We start from the raw sequence: 20422 nt of genomic DNA, 5'->3' as shown, positions 1-20422 counted from the left end.
GTACTGCAGGAATTGACACTGGCAATTAAATGATACTGGCTTTCTAAATGGAAATATGTGGTGCTATCGCCAGTGCTGTTTGTCTAATGACATGGAAAATTAAGGTTTTTTAACCACTTGGTATCATTTAATGATGGCCTTTTCACAGCAGAGAGGGCATTGATCTTGCTGCAGAAATGGGAAAGAATGCCAAAGAATGCCAGGCTAGGCAGGACCAACACTACTCCTACAGTGAAAAGAACACCTTTTAACAGTTTAAACATTAAAAATGGTTGAAACCTTAGCATTATTGGTCATTTAAAAAAAAAGAGGGGGAGAAAGACAATCCGTAACAACATCAGGAACAACACCAAGCAGAATCTACAAATGCCCTTCCAGCTGTGGGCTCTGGCCCATGACTTTTGGGGAGCGCTTCCCAAAAGCTCTTGCTCTGGTTGCAAGCACCTTCCCAGATTTATTGGTGTCCTCAGTGGTTTGCGTCCCTCCCGTCACTGTGGTTGACCTGCACGCATGTCTGCTGGGATTTCAGCTCCGCTCGACCGTCCTCCTGCCTGGCTAGGCCAGTCTTTGTCAGAAAGCCACCGAGCTTTCTGGTGCGTAGGTCAGGGTGTCAACGGGTGGCAAATTCCAAGGTGCACGGGTCGACACGAGCAAATTGGAAAAGACGGACTTGGGAGTCTGTCCGCTTCCTTTAACCATCACTGGAATAATAATAATGAAAAAATGTTGATCTCGTGGAACCGAGGTTGTTACATTACAAAAGATACGCATTAAAGTACTGTTACTAGTGGTGGCTGTACATACAAAAAAATGATTTTTTTTTTGAACGATGCCTCCTGCCCTTGACCATAGTAGCAAATTTCAAGGGGGGGGAAGGCAGCTGCACCCAGCAGCCCCCCAGCACCTCACTACGGCCGCTCTGCCACCGGGAAAGGCAGGGGTGGCAGCTCCCAGGGCACCCAGGCTGGGATGGAGGGTTGTACTATGGGGTCCCGGTCCCCCGAAGCACATTTGTCACCTCTGGGAGGAGGATGATGTCAACCCACCGTGTGATGAAACACGGCCTTAGGCTGGCGCGTGGCTGGACAGGGTCCTCGGGGAGAAGCGGAGGGGTGTCCGTCCATCTGTCCGTCCGTCGTGTGTGTGTGTGTGTGTGTGTGTCCCGGGCCCCACTTCCCACGGGGGCTGCCTGCAGGCGAGCAGCCAGGCTGGGAGGCAGCCTGGGGCAGGAGCCCGGGGGCAGGAAAGGAGGAAGGAAGGGATGAAGGATGGGAAGGAAGGAATGAAGGAGGGAAGGAAGGAAGGAAGGAAAGAAGAAAGGAAGGAAAGAAGGAAAGAAGAAAGGAAGGAAGGGAGGAAGGGAGGGAAGGAGGAAGGGAGGAAGGGAGGAAGGGAGGAAGGGAGGAAGGGAGGAAGGGAGGAAGGGAGGAAGGGAGGAAGGGAGGAAGGGAGGAAGGGAAAGCATCCCCGCTCCACAGGGCCAGGTCGGGGGTCAGTGCCCACAGCTCCTGCGCTGCCGGGTGATTTGGGGAAGGCGTTAAGTGTCCCGTGGGATGGTTGGGAAGCGGAGCGATGCCCCTGTCCCGGGCCACATGTCCCTCCATCTTCCCGGCAAGCAGGCCAGCCCCGGGTGGGCAGCCCCAGGCATCCACGTTGCTGTGGGTTTGTTAGTCTGCTTTAAAATGCAAAGGCTCGCTGCATGATTGGCTTTCTGTTTACAAGTGCAGATGGGGAGAAGGCTCACGTTGTCTTTCTCCGGGTGGTTTCCCCGCCTTGGAAGCTGCAAGGGCAATCCGAGGAGGGAGAAAGGGGAAAGAGAAGAGGATTTCCCAGTCTCAACATTCATCAGATTTACCCTGTCATTGCACTACAAGGTGCAGCGTGTGTCGAACATTACGAGCACGGGTCCATGCAAATGACACAGGCATGAAAGAGCTCCGGCAAGAATAAATCTGTCGATGTACAGATGTTCCCTATTAACGTTACTGTTCAGCCTTGGTGGTTACGGTGGGAAGACACCGGATTAAAAATTCCCATTGCCACCCCACCTCTCCCGAACCTTTCTCCCCACACCTCTTTGTCTTCGCTTAATTAGGTAGGGCATAATATTCTCTTTTTCTCCTCCTCTGTCTTATTGAGACGTCTGCCTGGGCTCACGCCTTTAAACAGGAATGATATTGATCCCTTCCCCCCCCCCCCCTTCTTGTCAATCCCGATTTGTCCCTTTTCCTACCGAACAAACAATTAAGGAAAGAAAGTCCCGACCGTGCTGGAAAAACTTCGCAGGCGACCGGTGTCCCCCCCCCACGCGGGGCTCCACGGTCCCGGGGGCAGCGGCCAGGACCCTGCAGCCGGTCTTGGGGGGGGGGGTGACAGAGGGTGGTGGTGAAGGTAGGGGGGGGGCTGCACACCACCAAACACCTTTAAAACCGGGGGGGTCGCTGCCAGCTCGCCCAATCTCGGGCCCCGGTAACTTCTCCGCAGGAGGCAAGCGGCAGCCTACGGGCGGGACAGACGGACCGACGGACAGACGGACGGAGAGAAGAGGGAGACAGCGTTGCTGCCCCCCCCCCCAACCCGAAGAAGCCCCCTGGGACTGCGTTGAGGGTGGGAGGCGACGGTCCCAGGGCAGCGTGGGGGGGGGGGGGCTGCGAGAAAAGGGTCTCGGGTGGCCGGAGCCGCCACGCCGCCCCCCCCCCCACCCCTGTCGGGGGTCGCTGGTCCAGGCGACCCCCCGATAGCTCCTCTTTTTCCCGACTCCGGGTAGCGGGGGGGGGTTAGCTGTGGACTAGAACTGAACCCGATGGGCGGACAGGTAGAGGTGGCCGTCTGGTGAAACGCAGGGTTTCGAGCCGGCGTCCCAAGCCACCTCCTCAAACGGGAGGGGAAAACAATAGACGGCGAGAGAGGCAAGGCAGAGAGTTGCCCTGTAAGTTTAAGCGCCTTCTCCTGTCGCGACAGGCGGAGATAAAGGCGAGTTTGGAGGCGCCGCGCACGTTCGGCAGCGCTGCGGCTGCCTTAAGAGCGCTCGCAAACCCCGCGGATCATTAGGTTAAATGGAGGACGGCCGCGTCCTTCCCGAACCCACGCCGTTCTCACCGGCGCCGAGGCCAACCAGGGGAGCGGCAGCGCTAATTTTACTAACCTGCTATTAATTATGGTGTCCCCCACGCCCCAGCCGGCGTTTATAACCCGCGGGAGGGAGCGGTGCCGGCTGCTCGGGTTTTAAACCGGGGGGGGGGGGGGGGGGGGGGGGAGAGAAAAAGTTGGTTTAGACGGAGCGCCGGGTTGGGAAAGGGTGCAAAGCGGTGGAGCTAATCGCCGGGAACGTCACTTTGGTCCTAAAAGGGGGGGTTTAGAGAAGTGACCGTGGTGCCTGGGGACCCCCAGGGCTCGGCGTTCAGGTGCCGGCACGCTGAGACATGGCTGCGGTAGTTCTCCGCAGCTCCCTGCAAAGTCAGCCGGCGCAGGAGAGAGGAGAGAAACCCTGCCATGGCACTGCCGTCGCTCCGAGGTTTTAGCCGAAGCCTGGCGTGATCGCAGGTAAAAAAAAAAAAAAAAAAAAAAAAAAATTATTTTATTTTTTTTAAGCTTGTTTTGGTGGTGATGCTTGTGCGTGTGTGTCCGTCTCTCCCTACGGAAGAGCGGGGGGGGGGGGGCGGTGGGGTTTATCCCCCCCCTTCCTTCGGAGCCTTGCTTTAGCAGCAAAGGCAGCTGAAAACGAACTGCTGGAGGGAAGAGAAACTCTCTGTGATGAATCATTTGGCTTTGTGCAATCTTTACCTAGGACAGAGGGCAAATGTGTTTTAACATATGTGTTATTTCTTGGGAAGGGGGTGTGGATGTGGTATTCAGCGAGCGCTAAGGTAAGGCACCGAGTCAAACTTTCCGGATTTTAAGGCAAACTTTAAGGAATATGACCTTGCGAGTAGGAAAGTTTTATCTTCGCAGGGAAGTGTGCTCAAGCTGGCCGCTGCCGGGGAGCTTAAAGGCGGTGGCATCCCAATGCCCACCGGGCTGCGGCACTGGGGGCACAGGAGCTGCAAAGGGAAACCTTCCCCAACCTTTGCTTCGCTACTAAAAGCGTAGTTGCGATGCTGTGCACCGGGCAAGTCCAGGTGGATGTGTTGTAGGGTCCATCCAGGCACCCAGCAGCCGCCCGGGTGGCAGCGTTTGCTTCTCTTGCGGAAAAGTTTTGCGTGCGTGTGGGTGGGTGGGTGCGTGGGTGTGAGAGCGCGTGTGCTGGCTCTAGTTCTTAAGTGTGAAAAGTTAATAAATCCAAAGAACGGAACGAGCATGTGAGGCCTTTCTGCTTTAATCTAGACTGTTTGCCAAGAGGATTGAAGACTTGCAAAATGAAAGCATTGAAACGGACAGCTTTGAACAACTGATTTTGCGGGCGGTGGTAATCGGAGCAAATTAATTAGCGGCGCCTTCTTATGCAACTGTTCTGTTTGTCATCGCAGCTCTACCGATCGCAAAGCCATTGCATTAGGTTCGTGCGGGTCGGCAGCATCGGCTCGCTGTGCCTCGATTCAGAGGGCAGGAGATGCAATTACACCTCAGATTGGCTCGGGAAAAAGAATCGTATTTACTGTCGATAGCGAGTTTATGGGAGCTAATCTACTTGAAAATGTTGTAGGCTGCCCTCGGTTCCATGTCAGATCCCAAATGGGCAACGTGTAGAGCTTCACAGCGTTTGGCAGGCGGTGTCAAGGTTGCTTTAAATCTGTAACGTGAAAACAAAGCAAAGTCGACCGAAAGAGCTCGCTAAAGTCTGTTTAGCCCATAAGCAAATTCCGTCGCTGAAATATTTCCAGGAGTGGCAATAACCCCTCCAAAAGAGGAGGCGATGAAAATGCAGATAGTAAAAAGTGTAGCTGCATTAACTGCCTCTAGATCATGTCCCTGAAGACGTCCATCAAAGCGTTAGTCCTGAAGAGGTTCTCTGTTTTACCTGCTGTGGCCTGTTCCAGCATCACAGCGTTTCCTTCTCGGTTCATGCTTTTTTATGATAAAACTTGTAGGACCGTTGGCTCCAGGTTCTCGGAGAAGAAACCCATAACCCTCGGAGACAGACGTGGTTGGGCTCTGGCTCTGAGATTCCTGCTCGTCTGGGGGTGCAGGCTGGTTCTTACAGGAGGAGAAGGAACTCTCCAGCCTTTCCTCTTGATCGCGATGGGTTTACTTGCTCCGACTTTGGGGAAAGTGCCGTGCGTTCCTCTTTCTCGAAAGCTGTTAACTGCTTTGTACAGGAAAGGGGCTTTGACAAGGATCAATTTTTATTGCACGGCAAAGACTCGCATTTTCCAAATGCTTAAGGATATAGCCCACAGCAGTAAGCGTCTTTGCTTGGATTTGAACAGTGTTACGTTGTTTATGTGCAAGAACCACAGAGGTTGTTTGAAATCATTGTGGGGCTTATTGCACGGTTGTGCGCTGGCACCAAAAATTCAAGATGAAATATAATTGCGTTGAGTTTCTTATCAACAAAGGGCCATTATTTGTAGATTGTAAGTGAAACCAGACATGAACGCTGGAGGAAGGTGTAATGTCAGCTTTTAGCACTTAAGGTTATTAAGTTTTTTGTTGTTGTTTGGGGGTTTGGGGGTTGTTTGTTTGGGTTTGTTTTGGTTTGAGTGGTTTCCCCCCCCCCCCCCCCCCAATGACTGCTTTCTAGGGAATACAGATTGGAACTGGCACAGAGCTGACCGGGGGTAAAGTAGTAGAGCAGGCGAGCTGCAAAGAAAAATGTCAAATAATTATCATGATTAATACAGGAAAGTTCAGCGCGAAAATGGGCACCGGAGTATTTGCATGGTGCAGTGAAAGACAACTGTGATATATAAATAGACAAGGACTATAAATATTGAATTTCACCTTGTATTTTAAAGTTTAATAGACTCATCTAAATATCAAAACCTGTAGTGTTCTGTGGGCCACTGCAGAGTTGACATCTGCAGTATTACCAAAAGAGAGAAAGAAAAAAACAAACCCCAACAAAACCCAACCACAACACCAGGACATCTCCCAAACTCCAGCCTGGAAAACTGGGAGGACTTCTCCGGGCAGTTCTTTAGCTCTCCCAGCTAATTATAGTGCTTTACACCGAGCCGCTCTTGAGATAAGTGCCACTGTTTTCTTCCCTAGCACCGTGGAGTTATACTCCAGGGCTTAAATAAACATCCCCCAGCGAAACCAGCGCAGGAGGCAGAGGGAGCAGCACCAAACGCTGCGTGCAGACCTTTGTGTAAACACCGGGTGGCTTTTCTTTCCCAAACAATGCGATAGCCCGTCAGCACGTCGCGGAGAAGGAAGCTGCTCGTAAATAGTAGCTAAAAGTATCATTATATCCTGGCAGCACCGGGGGAGCAGGAGGAATAGAGGAGCGTTTCTGGAAAAGGAACCCAATGGCTAAGTTATTAATATTCCCAGAAAGAAGGAGGGTTATTAGCATTTCAGGTGAGGAAAGAAAAAGCACTTTCTTCCCCACCAAAAATCAATACAGAATTCAAACGCGATTATTAATGTCATTTGATTCCCTTTCTTTATACGTTTCTCCCGGCTACAGATACTGAGCTGTCAGGATAATTTGCATGTACCGTATCTGGTATCTCTTATTTGCAAACACTCTAAAACGCCATAAAACGCCACTCGTCGTAGTCTAACTCAATCCGAGAACTAGTATTTTCATCTGTAAATTAAAGCAATTACGCAGCAGATATTATATTATGTGTACTGTGGTCTCCAGATAGTCATCAATCACCCTCAATCGAGCTGTCAGTGTGGGCAGATTCGTTTCTGGGAGGCAGTCTTCCAGCTGGGGAGAAGAAGAGAACATCATCATTAATTAGAGTGTGACCCTGGGGCTATTCACATGTCTGAACCCAGGAATCTCTCTGAGCAAGTCTGCACACCACGGGTGCAGCCTTCAAACTGCACCAGCAGCCGAGCTTCAGCCTCGGAGCTGACTCCTCCGCTTCCTCGCCCCGACGGTCGCTGGTCGTCGGGGGGGGGATGCTGGGGCTACCGGTAGCCCCAGCATCCCCCCCCCCGCGACGACTGCTGCCTCCGAGAGTGAAGCAGAGGAGGGATGCTGTTTGGGGGGGATGCTCTTTGGGGGGGTTATCCCCCCCCCCCAGAGGACAGGGATGCTGATAGCAGAGGTGGGATGGAGACCAGACTCTTTCCCAAGCCCTCCTTTACTCGGGGGGTCCCGTCCATAGCCAAAAAGATGTTTGCTCTTTGGGTGAGAAACAGCACTTCGGGAGTTGCACACCCCCTCCTCTCCCTAATTCCAACCCCCCCCCCCCCCCCCCCAAACCCTGTTTTTACCCCCTCGGAGCACAGGCAGGCTGGATACGGCCCTCCGCCCCGCCAAAGGCTGGCTTTTCCAGCGGAGCTTTGCGATGGGATCCAAGTGGTTTTTAACGTGAAAAATCACGTCCTTTCACTCATTCCCCCGGCATACGCTTGTAGGGTTTTCTACCTGTAATCACACGTCTGGAATAAAAGCCGAAAAGAAAAGCAGGATTGCATGTCATGTGCTTTATTGTCAGCGTTAGCGCTAATTTTAACTGTTGATTAAATCTTAAATGAAGACTCAGTCGTGTGTCCCTTCATACGTCTTGTTTGTAATTGAGACTAATTATTACTGTGGGGTGGGAAGAAGCAGCTGCTCATTAATTAATTTCTAATTAAAAGTGCTTACCAGCCCTTCAGTGACGAAGGAGGGTGGGGGGGGAAAAAAAAAAAAAATCTTAGCTGATACAACATTGATCCTTCAGATTAAAACCATTCATTTCCTCCCCTTCCCCGCAGAAAGAGCACAGAGATGTTGGAAGCAGGCGTAGCCGCTGCCGGAGAGCTTTCCAAACTTTCGCTCCTCTCAGGCAGGCTGAGAGGGATGCTGGGCTGTCTCTTTTCCACGCCGGGGGAAAGATTCCCGAAAAGAAAAGTTAAACTTACAGGCAGGTTAATTTGACTAGGTTTTGCGTGACGTCAGAGGCTCGGCTCTTTTAAAACAACGTGTTTCTGAACTGCTGTATTGGTATCACTTTTCTTTGCCCCCCCCCCCCCCGATTTTTCCGTGGGTGCAAAGTATGTATTTCTGCCGTCACGTTTGCCAGCCTCGGAGCCCACACGTAACACTTTTTTTCTGTTTCCTAGCTGTAGAGGGGAAGGTGCTAAAATCACTATGCATCTCTTTTTGTTGTTGTTGTTTTCTTCTTTTTTTTTCCCCCCTTAGGTTAAAGAAAGAAAGTTTAAGATTTCATGTAAATAAATTAAATGTGGTTTTCTGCTTCGTCCTATAAGCATCTAGGGACCTGTGGTTACCAATCAATTGGTACAATAGAGCAGAGCCAGGCTGCAATAGCGTGCAGATCAGACGTCTCGCCTTGTTTCTAGATAACTGGGAGCCTCTGTACCATGTCATATCCTCAGTTTGGCTACCCTTACTCCTCGGCACCCCAGGTAAGACTTTTTGCCTACCGACGTTAATTGATTGAATTTCAGTCCTTATTGATTACTTCCCTCCAGGGCTGAGAAGGGCAGCGAGCCTTTCTAGGAGGCGGGAGCGGCAAATCGGCCGCTCGCTCCGCATCTTTCCAAGATGCTCAAGTTCTATCACCTCCCGCACATATTTAAAAATGGGAAGGAAGACGCGGGATTTAGGGTGTTCGGGGGTGATAATGACGCGTGGGGGAGGATTGCAGAGATGAGGGAGGTGAGAAGGGGAGTTAGGCATCCCCCAGCCCCCACCCGCTCTCCCCCCCCCCCTTTCTTCCCCCCAGCGCTTTTTTTTTCCTCTTTCCCGATTAAATTCACAGTTTACCGATTAAACACGAAAGTACTGAGGTCCGGAGCGTAGAAACATAATGGGATATTCTCAACCAGCAGGTTAATAACAGATGCGTGCGTGGCTGCTACAAATCTGCAGTCAAAATAAATATGCATGAGTGATTTAGAAAAAAGGTTTAAAAACGCAGATGGGAAGCATTGTGCTGCGGGAGGAGAAAACCGGTGTAAACCCAGTCTTGTGAGAACACACCAGAAAAGTTAGTTTTTAATTGCAAAGGGCTGGAGCAACGTATTCCAGAGGATTAAACGCCCACAGTCACGGGGCGTTTGTTTGTGTTGTTGTGGGGTTTGGGGTTGGGTTTTTTTTAAAAAAACCTGATAAAATACTTGGACCTCTGCTTTTTTTTACCCCGATTGAAGTAAAATAGGGAAAGGGAGGGAGGGGGGCGACACCCCAAATCTGCGACCTGATTTAAAAAAAAAAAAAAAAAAAAGCCAAACTTGGTTACAGTTTGGGAAGTTGTGTGTCCCCCTCCCCATTACCCCCCCCTCGCCTCTCTCTTTCCCTCCAGTTCCTAATGAGCACCAACTCCCTGACGACCTGCTGCGAGTCCAGCGGCCGGACTCTGGCCGAGACGGGGGCGGCCGCCTCGGCGCAGACCCCCGTCTATTGCCCGGTGTACGAAAGCCGCCTCCTCGCCACCGCCCGCCACGAACTCAACTCCGCCGCCGCTCTGGGGGTCTACGGTGGTCCCTACGCCGGTCCCCAGGGTTATGGAAACTACGTGACCTACGGCACCGAGGCTCCTGCCTTTTACTCCTTGGTAAGCGACCGCCGGGGATGCTCCCGCTCCTTCCCGGACTCGCTTTTCCCCCCACACGCACTTCCCCGGGGTGGGGGGTGGCCGGTCGGTGGGAGCTTCTTCCTCTTCCTCCTCTTCTTCCTCCTCCTTCCCGGCCCCTGCTCCAGCCCGGCGCGTCCAACCCGGCGGTCATTAAATATTCAAGCCCGGCGCGGTTCTCACGGTAACGCAATTAAAAGTCGCGCCTGACGAGGTGCCGGCCGGGCGGGTAGTTTGGGGCGGCATAGAGCCCGGCTTGGCAAAAAAAAATGATGCGCTCTTCCCAGCCAGCGCTTTTTTTTTTTTTCTTTTTTTTTTCCTTTTTTCCTTTTTTTTTTTTTTTCCCGGCACCGTAACACCGCGAGTTAATGTCTCTATTGATCTCGCTGGCCGCTCAGGGGCCTCCGGGAAGGTCCGTCACCACCTCCCCCCCCCGAGTCTCCCGGGGGGACGGGACACGGACACGGGACAGCGGGGCGGGGATGCCGGGCTCCCCCCGCGGCGGGGGCTGAGGGCGGCGGCGCGGTGTCTCTTTGCAGAACAGTTTGGAGGCGAAGGACGGGAGCGGCTCTGCGCATGCGGGCATCGCCCCCGCGGCTGCCTACTACCCTTACGATCACACCCTCAGCCAGTACCAGTATGACAGGTAAGCCCCCCCACACCCCCCTACCACCACCCCAAATCCCCCCCCCCCACACCCAACCATCCCCACCCCTTCCCACCCGCCCCGCTGCGCGGACCTGCCTCCTCGCTTCCCAGCATCTTCCTCCCGGTCCCACGGATGTCACCTCCCCTTCCCCACCGAAACGTGGGGGGTGTGTGTGTGTCCCTCCCCGCTCCCTCAGGCACACGGGGGGGGTCCTCTGCCCCCCCACACCCCCGGACGGGCGGGGTGGGGGGCTGGCCCTTTCCACGAGGGCGGTAATTAGGTTTGTTTTTTTTTTCCTGCGCGGAGTCAGGCTCAGGAGCTTGGGCATCGCTGGTACGTTTATTAGTTTTAAACCAGCGCAAACCCACTTCCACACCGTTTACAAGCTCTGAGGCCCGTTGGGCGCCGCTGACCTTTCCTGGAGGATGCGCATTAAATATTCAGGCGCAGCCCGGTGTCATCTGCGTTCGGTTTCTACAATTTCAGGAACAAAAGGCTAGGAGAGATGACTAATAAAAGGAGGAAGAGGAAATATATTTCTATTAACAGTTACACCCTGGGGTCACCCAGATGTATTCTGTTTGGGGGGGGGGGAGGGCTGCTTAAACAGCAGTGGGTTTTCTGCGCGTTTGCAAGCTGCTAGGATCTCCCGAAACGTTGACATTGACTTTAGGGGGAATAAAGGCAGGCGCTCCCCACGGCACAGCGGGGATTTTGCATCGCCCGGTGCTGCTGCTCCTAGCTGAACCCTTCCTCCTTGCTTTCTTCCTCGGCCTGAATTCTGGAGACAGGTCGCTCTCTTAAAGCTGAGCTGTCCTCGCCCAGTTTCCCCCCCACGCACACGCCCGGTCACGCCGGGGGGGCTGCCGCAAGACAAGCAGCCGGTGCCCTGGGATCCCACGTCGTGCAGGATCGCGACAGGGCGGGGGGGAGGGTGTCGTGTTGTAACCGGGGGGGGTGCGCTCCCCTGTACCCGCAGGTACGGTACGATGGACGGTGGGACGCGGAGGAAAAACGCCACCCGGGAGACCACCAGCACCCTGAAGGCCTGGCTGCAGGAGCACCGCAAGAACCCCTACCCCACCAAGGGCGAGAAGATCATGCTGGCCATCATCACCAAGATGACCCTCACCCAGGTCTCCACCTGGTTCGCCAACGCCCGCCGCCGGCTCAAGAAGGAGAACAAGATGACCTGGCCCCCCCGGAATAAGTGCTCGGATGAGAAGAGGCCCTACGAGGAAGAGGAGGAGGAGGAGGAGGAGGAGGCTTCGCGGGAAGAGGCGATGAAGAGCGGCAAAGCCGAGGGTACCCTGCTAAAAACAGGCACTTAGCGGTTCGGCGGGGGCTCGGCCCCCCCGGGGCGGGCCTCGCCCGTGGGGGCGGCCCGTGGGGGCAGCGCGGCCCCCCCCCCCGGGCAGTGACCGTCTGTCTTGTGTTTTTGTTTTTTTTTTTTTTTTTTTTTTTTTGCTGTCCCTTCCCCCGCTCCCACCCCGCAGAACCCACGGGCAAGGAGGAGAAGGAGCTGGAGCTCAGCGACCTGGAGGATTTGGACGCCGTCGAGTCGGAGAGCTCGGAGTGCGAGCTGAGGAGACCCTTCCCGCACCCTCTCCCCCACCCGCCTCGGGCCCCCGAGCCCCCCGCCAAGATGCCACCTGCCGGGGAGGAAGAAGAGGAAGAGGAGGAGGAGGAGGAGGCGGCGGCGGAGCGGGCGCGGAGCTGCTTGAAGCCGGCGGCGGGGGGAGAGTGCGGCCCCGAGGTGCTGGGAGCCCGGCAGCGCGGTTGCGAGTCGAAAATGTGCTTCCAGCCCGGGCAGCAGCTGCTGGAGGCGAAACCCAGGATTTGGTCCCTGGCTCACACGGCCACCTCCCTCAACCAGGCCGAGTATCCCTCCTGTATGCTGAAACGGCAGGGAGGGGGGTCGGCTCCCCCCGCCGCAGCCGCAGCAGCCGCCGCCGTCTCGTCCCCGGTGGGTGTCATCGATAGGCACCAGGATTCGCCGGTCACCAACCTCAGGAACTGGGTGGACGGGGTGTTTCACGACCCCCTGTTCAGGCACAGTACTTTGAACCAAGCCTTGAGCAACACGACAGTGTCCTGGGCTACCACCAAAGGAGCCGTGCTGGAAACGGGAGCCTTGGGACGGGCGGTGGGGAACGGTGCCAACGTGCTCAAGGGGCAGCTCTCCAACCTGGCCCACCAGGACTCGAGCAAAGAGTTTCTGGCTTTTCCCAAATCAGGAAGCAAAATGTTTTGTTCCTAACGGGCCCGCCCGAGGGGCGAAGGACTTTCGAAACGCGTGGTGAAGAGTCAGCTACACTGAAAAGAGAGACTTGCGAGAGTTTAAAACTTTTTCCTTTTTTTTTAAAAAAAAAAAACAAAAAAAAACCCCCACCAAACAAAACCCCAACAGAAACGAGGATTTAAAGTTCAGTTCGCTCGGTTCAACGGACAGACTTTGCTCATTGCTGTTCTGAAGAATTTCTCTTGGCTGCGACTTTAAGGGATCAATGTCGTGAAAGTTATTTAATTCCATGTCCAAAAAAGCACGTCCTATAGCGTAGACCTACTTAAAAAGTTTACATCCGAAAAGTTTACAAACGGGAAATTTTAAGTCAGATTTAATTTAAGGCATGCCGACATTAGTTATAAAGACTTTTCGAGAGTTTTTCCTCCTGATTTCCTTGTTAGCATATAATTCACAAACAGCACTTCTACTGAGTTTACACCTACTGCACAAATTTATCTTGACAAAAAAAAAAAAAAAGAGAATATGTTAAAAGCTATGTTCACTCCAATAAATTGTCTGTTTCAGAGGTAACATAAGTGGTGGCGTTTTACATTGTGAAAAAAAAACAACTTTTAGGTTTCAAAATTCTGCTCCCCCCCCAGCCCGGTCCCGGTAATTCCAAGGGCTGTCAACAGGCTGCCCTGGGATGCTTGTCTGCTTTCCTCTTTTTACCGGCAGCCCCCCCCGGGCCGGGACGTGTTGGGGGGGGGGGGGGGGAGCATCGACCCCTCCACCCCCCCCTCAAGACCTGCAGAAGGACGGGGGTCGTCCCCAAAAAGCGGGGGTCGGTCCCAAAGGGCCGGGTTCGGTAGCGACGTCGCCTCCGCCTTGCGTGGAGCGATTGATTCCCATGGAAAAATTGGATCTTTTAAAAGAAACGTTTTAGCTTTCCGGCTCCTCTGCCAGGATGGAGAACTCGCTGATCCTCCATGAATATTTCAGCACTTCAGGACAGATGCTTTACCGTTTTGACATTAAATAGAGTGCAGCCAACAAAAAAGAGAGAGGGAGAAAGAGAGAGGGAGAACGAGCGCTCTCGACGTGTGATCCAGGAGCGCTCGCAGCCAATTTACCACTTAGAGAACAGGCGTTTAAAAGATTTCCTTCCCTTCCCGGCAACGGGAACAAACTTTACAGATCTTCGGACCGGGAGAGAGAGGAGAGGGAGAACTGCTGGAAGAGAAACTGCGAGGCAAAACCAGACCCAGGCTTACCCAGCCCGGCCTAAATCCCGAAAAGCGCCCGAAGGACCGAGCTGACAGCGGACAAGCAGAAGAGCTTTTTTTGCCTCCCACCTTCCTCACCCATCCCACCCCTGCGGTTCTCCCCCCCACAACAAATAAATAAGAATAAAATGCGCGTGTGTACACACATATATATATATATATATTTACAAAGGATAAACGCAACCGAGACAGCACCCAGCCACAAAAATAGAACGTACTCCAGCCCGCAAAGTTTCTAGCGAGACCTGTTAGTGCAAGGACTGAATAAAGGAATCCGGGTGCGGAGATCAGATCAAGCCCTTCCCCTCTCTGCGAGCAGCCGTAATTGGATTGTATCCAGTCATATTCCCTGTCATTGTATTGACTTTCGCTCTCTTGGATGATATTATCGAGATCACTGAACCCCTCTGCTGATCTGGCTGTCAAAAGGCTCAGACAGGAGCCCCCGGCCTGGAAAACGTGCATCAGCCAAGATAATTTGAAGTGAAATTTTCATTTTGACAGTAAACCCCTCAATTTCTAAAGGCTCTGCACCCGGAGAGCTCGGTGGCAGGGGGAGGCTTTACAGAAAGCCCACGTCTTAAACTGAAAAGGGCAAAAGAACTCGAATTAGTTGTAATAGATAAAAGGGCAAAAATAAAGAGTCAAGGGTACTTGACAGTAATAGCGAAAGTGGAGTCTCCGGGGAGCCGCGATCTCAGCTAAAGGCTGGGCCGGCAGGAATTTTAATGCAGCCGGGGCGGCCGGCGAGCTTTGCCTCTGAAACCCTTTAGACAAAGCAAATTATTTTCAGCCAAACTAAGGAGGTGGGGAGGAAGGAGGCGAGAAAGAGGGAAGGGAGGAAAGGCGAGTGTTTGGGCTGCCCTCAAACCACTGAGGATGGAGGAGGGCGGGGGGGGAACCCCGCTGCCTGCCTCGATGGTCATTTTAAAGCCGGGAGGGTTTGTTGGGTTTTTTTGCTGAGCAGCTAAAAATCTCCTTCAGCCTTAAAAGTGCCCTGACTGCTGGGGAGGGCAGGCGTTTCACAGGTTCCCCCGCCCGCAGCCGGCATAAATCACGGCCGGCCGGGATTTGGTCTGCTCGTTATTTGGGAGGCATATCCCGCCCCCCCGGGACTTAAAACGAAGATGATAACACCGTGGGCAAAACACAGGCGCTCTGAAATAGCAGAAGCCGAAAGAAAAGCGGACCGAACCTTTCTCCCTTCATTTGCCCGTCATTGGCGTTTTATAAAACAAGTTGGAGTAAGTTTACGTCTGTTGTAGAACAAGCCCGGATCCCTGCGGAGGACGGGCCGGGTGTTAGAGCTGGTGGGTATGTGTGTGTCTGTATGCCCTCACACCCACCAAAACATCACCGAGCCTGAGGTGAGACTGTAGAAATTATGGGGGAGGGAAAATAGTTTCTTGCTTTGGCACACGAACCTTATCTTTAGATCAGCCGTCAAATGCAGTCGTCTTTCAAAAGGCTTGTGTGGTGGGCTTGTTTTGTTGTTTGGGTTTTTTTCTAAGTCTGAACAAAAGAGTGCGAGAAATTAATTTTGCCATTTGATTCAATAGCACAGATCAAAGATCAGGTTCGGCTGCTTTAGAGGAGGCTACGGGGCTGAAAGGGGAAGCCGTGCAGCTCCTATGGCTGTACAAAGCAGAAATATAAAAGGCAGACTGAGAAAGAAAGAGAGGAGGGGAAAAAATCATAGAGAAACGGCTTGAAACTGAGAGACTCTAAATCATTCAGCCATGGCAAATTCAAACACACAAAGGAGGGGATGCTAAATTAACAGTGCTTTTTACATAGAGCCCAAATAAAACTGTAATCAGCGACGCGTTACTTTTCATTAAGCGAGTTTGACAGCAGCATATTCAGCCTCGACAAGGGAACAGGAGCGAAGAAATATACGGCTCTCCCAGCCCGAGTCATAAGATAATTCCTTAAGCTCCATTAACAACTCTTAGCCGCAGGAAATGGGCTCCCTGAAAACATCTCCAAATCTAAAAGCTTTATCGACCTCTCAAACCTCTGCTGATGGTTCTATTTTTTTAAAAAAACTTAGAGGCGAGACGTCCAGCAAGGTAATAGACTTTGACACAACACCTTCTTAACTAGAGAGAGAGAAGCAGGGAAAACGAGACCTTAAATGATATTTAAAAGGCAGCCAATTAAGATTTAAAATGATTGTCTCCTGAGATTATGCATGCGATTTATGTCATCTACTTTTTTCCCAGGCATGCATGCAAAATTGCAATAGGGCATATTGCCTGTTCCTTGAATAATAATAATAATAATGATAATAGAAGAAACAGTAGCAATTAGCAATCTGTAACTATCTCACATAATGGTAAATGCTAATTTAGGAAAGGGCTGGCGCTTAGGTAACCCGATTATAGAGCACCTTGCAACAGCCAGCTTATTTATAGGTGCCTAATTAAAAGACAGATGAAACAATACGCACATTTTCTATTAATGTTTAGGAGCACATTTCTTTTTATCTTGAGTGCATATTTGACTATTAAAGTCTCGTAATCGGCTCATAGTCACAGAACTCAATGTAGCAGCTCCTTCCCATCAGCTACATGGAGAGGCGTCCAAGAAGACTTTGTCTTGGCAAGACTTTGAACATTACATATTTTAAAGATATAACGGTTGAGAAGGAGACTCTGACTTACTACAGTCTTTTGGATACACGTTTTCCCTTTAAATCTGACCTTCAAATAATATGAAGGCTTGAGAGTGCGAAAGTGTATCCAGTCAAATGCCAAGAAAAGAGTTAATGCTCACATTGTACTAGTTCACGCAGAAATCCTGGAAAATGCAAGAAAAGATTATAACTCGCTGATTTTGTGAGGGATCAGAAATTATTTCAATGAGTGTGATTCGTAGATGAATGAGGAGGAAAAGGATCATTCAAACACCAGTGTGTTTTGGCCAAAGTGTTTAGGTCCCCCCTTAGATGAAGTTAGTACTGACAACAAAGTAATGAGCTTGGGTCCGAGTCCCGTGTCTCTTGAGGTTTGTGCCTGTAACTTTGTACCCAAAAAAGTGAAGAATGGAAGGATGTTAATGGTCAAATTATATATTTTTATTTGCCTGATAAAAAAAAAAAAGGTAATAATTGTGCTTCCCCTTAAAGAGGAAGCTGTTTCTAATGGAATAGCTAATGGCCAAAACACGGGTCCTGAAAGTGTGACATCTGGCATGTTTTAACTCACATTTACTGTCAAAGAGGCTGTGAGGTGCTTAGGACTTGTGGGAAGGGTTCTCTTCACACTCCTTGTGAAATGGCATCGCTGCAGAAAATAATTCCAGATTTGTAGGCCCCCCAAAAAGCAGTTTTAATATACACACCAACTACATAGGTCTGGGGTCAGTTTAATACACAAGCCGTCAGTCTCCCGTACCATATGACTATATAGTGAAATCTCAGTTTGGCTCAGAACTTTATGATACATTTAACATAACCTGAAGAACCAAGGGAACAGGAAACACTTGGGAGCAATTCAAAAGCAAAAGACGATATTCGCTTCCCAGTGTCCCCCCACCCCATCGAGAAATGGGACTGGGTTTGGGAAGGAAAGAAAGAAGCCTCTGCTCGACCCAGAGAGAGTGCATATATGCAAGTCCCGCTGGTATCTCACTTTCCAAAGTGGGGAACGTGGTCCAGGCATGAGAACTGCAATTGACCTACTTAAGATGCTCAAGAGCTATTTCTTGTCCATCCCAGTTTAAGGAGAGCATGAAAATGAAGGAAATATCTTGAAGGAAAGTGTTCTCTTAATGTTCTTTTTTTCCTGACACAAATACATGACAAAATTCTTCTTCTCATTGATTTGGCTAGACAAAAATGAGGGCATACAAATCTTTTTCTTCTCAGTTTTACATCTATTTCCTTTGTCCAAATCAGCATGTCATTATTTAAATTTTGAAATGGATGGATTTCAGTTGCAGTTGGTGGGTATTTTGTCAGTGGTTTCCATGGGATCATAATCAGGCCATTTTTCAAAGAATACCTCAGAAATCCTTTCTGAAATACTGCCAAGGATGACAGTGGTGATGAAATGGAACCAAGGAAACACTTCCCTCCAACATTATTTCTTTGATTTATATGACTCTTATGGAATGTCAAAAATCAAACAATTAAAAAAAAATTGTACTTGAGGTCTCATTAAATACTTTCCTCCATGTATTCTATTGTGAAACAGGATTCAAACACTTGCTAGAAAATAAAACAAAGCTGAATAACCAACGCTTTAGCTATGTCCTTATGATGGGAGATGTACTACGTCAAAGGCTGATGAGTTCTAAAGCTCTGTCCTCTGTCGTGGTATGCACTGATACTGGGCTTGTAATAACCTGACAAGTTATTCAGAGTCAGTTCTGTTGTCCTCAATGTGAAGGTGCCCAGCTACCTAGCTGGTTCGCTCTATTAGTTTTTTTGCTGGGGAGAAAATTATTGGAATGGTAGGATAGTGTCCAAGCAATGAGCTGAAGGGGAACACTTCCAGGGTAGGAGAAGTGGCCATGAAATGAGTAAAGGGCAGAGTGCTTGGGAATCCTTTGTGAGCGGCGTTCTTCCTTCCTTCCTTCCTGCAAATGGGAAAAATGACCAGCCAGGCCCATACAGAAGGTATATAAACCACAGCATAACGTTTTTCCTTCTGGCCTGGTTAGGTTACAGCACAGAAAGGAGAGTGCTGTATGTGAAAGTGATGTCATGTAAGTCAGCCCCGATGACATCAGTTGTTGGTAGCCATCTGAATAGAATGCTTTGATTTTGAGGCTTCATGCCATTAGGTTGCCCTCTTTCTGAACATATCATCGTCTTCTCACTGACCTGGTGACACAAACAGCTGATGGCATATTAAGCAGAGAAGGTAGAAGCTGGGAGCTGTTGCTGTAAGTAAAGGTGACAGATAACTTTTAGTCTAATGTCACACCTGTGCGCAAGTACAGATAACATTATTTTTGGGGGGTCTTATTTGCCACAAAGTCTGGTGTATGCAATTTACTTCTTTGGTTACAGCCTTCACAGAGAAACAGGTGACAACCTGCTCACTTAAAGGAGCAATCTCATACTCTTACAGGTAAAAGTAAACTGGATCTGAACCAGCCTGGACAGTTTTGTAGTTAGTTTACCCCAGGTTTGACCCACACTAGCTGAAATAAACAATAACTAAAAACGTAAGGTATCCGTGTTGATTTTACTGGGGAAGTAAGGTGGGAAAGTCCCACCATGTCAGAAGACTCACTAGAGAAAAAGGAGCAGGGGATGGGAGGTTTTTGTGAAAGGAATTGGAGCTTTTTATTAAGTCCATGCATCAACCCGCTACTGATTTCTGCCTTCCTTTACACCAGATTTAGTCAACTCTAACTCAGACTAACTTTGTTAGAGCTTCTCCATATTTATGATACTATAACATACTTGGGCATGAAGCCGACTTGGGAAAACCCTCTGCTGACACAGTTCCTGCATGTAAACCTGGGGGCTAGCAACACTCACGAAGTACGTGAGGGAATCTCATGCTGTGTAACTGGTTTAGATTAAGGATTTTAGTCACGTAAATGGAATGCTTTACTGAAGCAGGCCAGTTCAAGTTATGTTACTTCTGTATTAAATTGAAGCAAATGGAATCAACAAAGGTGGAGGCCAAAAGTCCAGTTCCCAAACTTCTTGCCAGGTTTACCTTCAAACATTTCCACTAAGTGTCTCTCCTCTGACAGCAATGCAGGAGAGAGAAACATCAAGAGTTTTCATCTTCCCATCTGGAGGAATGCAAAGCCTCTGTTGGTTGACAGATCTGTGAAGGAAAGAAGGACATTTGCTCTTCTCTCATCTGCTGCCACACAACCTAGTCCCTAAAATGTCTTCAGATACAGCTATTGTCTTTCTATCCATGAATCTTTGCTGCTAGTCTTCCTTTGCCTGAATTTTTCTTGTCTAGGAGAAGTGAAGAAAGAGAGAGAAAAATCAGGTAGGAAGAAATGTCCTTCACTTGAACCAGGAGTCACAGATGCAAGCTCATGCCTATCACTATGGACGGGAGGCATTGTCAGTACTGGGCTGAATTCTGCGATTTAGAGCAACCGTGTAATACAAAGGTATTCCTGGAAACAGCCACAACACCTCCATTCTACACGTTTCATAAAATAAAACTTTGCCAAGATCCAAAAGTAAGACTTTTTAATTAAAATGAAGGACCTGAAGAACCCAAATTATAATGCACTACAAAAAAACCCCCAATTTTGCAAGTTGACTGAAGAGTAAGGAACTTATCACAAGAAAATGCTGAGGTGATTCTGCAAAATGAGCCTTGTTCCATAGTAAAAGCAAAACAAAGGACATGAACGCCAAATCCTGATCCCAAATTATGTATGAACAAGATGTACAAACCAAGTCTGAATTTCCCCTAATAAACGATGTCCCACCTTTTCCTGTTGTGAATCTCTGTTACAAAAAAGAAAAGGTGAAAAGCAAGCAAGCAAACAAACAAGGCAGAAACTGAGTTATACATCAAGAAAGGCTGGGAGAATGGGATTACACACATATAGTATGAGTAGGATGAAAGCAAACATGATAAACAAGTAGTGCTGCAGTCTCTTGAAATATGGCCATCAGTGC

At 50.1% G+C, this 20422-nt stretch overlaps 1 protein-coding gene and 1 long non-coding RNA gene across 6 annotated transcripts; one reads left to right on the top strand and one right to left on the bottom strand.

The window, feature by feature from the left end:
• The first annotated feature begins 2820 nt into the window (after window positions 1-2820).
• Window positions 2821-12681, top strand: IRX4 (iroquois homeobox 4). 4 transcript variants are annotated; one of them, XM_075022761.1, is made up of 7 exons: window positions 2886-2929; window positions 3391-3543; window positions 8410-8475; window positions 9375-9626; window positions 10184-10290; window positions 11273-11598; window positions 11790-12681. In XM_075022761.1, the coding sequence occupies exons 3-7, from the start codon at window positions 8431-8433 to the stop codon at window positions 12551-12553; spliced, it is 1494 nt and encodes a 497-aa protein (XP_074878862.1). In that variant the 5' UTR covers window positions 2886-2929; window positions 3391-3543; window positions 8410-8430; the 3' UTR covers window positions 12554-12681. The 4 variants fall into 4 exon arrangements, with proteins under 4 accessions (XP_074878860.1, XP_074878861.1, XP_074878863.1 ...); XM_075022759.1 differs by having other exon boundaries at window positions 2821-3543; window positions 8317-8475; XM_075022760.1 differs by having other exon boundaries at window positions 2821-3543; window positions 7822-8475.
• Window positions 5890-10177, bottom strand: LOC142028859 (uncharacterized). 2 transcript variants are annotated; one of them, XR_012649729.1, is made up of 4 exons: window positions 9053-10177; window positions 8837-8935; window positions 7336-7503; window positions 5890-6820 (listed from the first exon to the last, which is right to left on the bottom strand). It is a non-coding gene; the product is annotated as an uncharacterized LOC142028859 (long non-coding RNA). The 2 variants fall into 2 exon arrangements; XR_012649730.1 differs by having other exon boundaries at window positions 9593-10177.
• Window positions 12682-20422: the final 7741 nt, after the last annotated feature.

Source organism: Buteo buteo, chromosome 3 (assembly GCF_964188355.1).
Source record: "Buteo buteo chromosome 3, bButBut1.hap1.1, whole genome shotgun sequence".
NCBI classification, from domain to species: Eukaryota; Metazoa; Chordata; class Aves; order Accipitriformes; family Accipitridae; genus Buteo; species Buteo buteo.
This window is presented reverse-complemented; position numbering and strand designations above follow the sequence as displayed.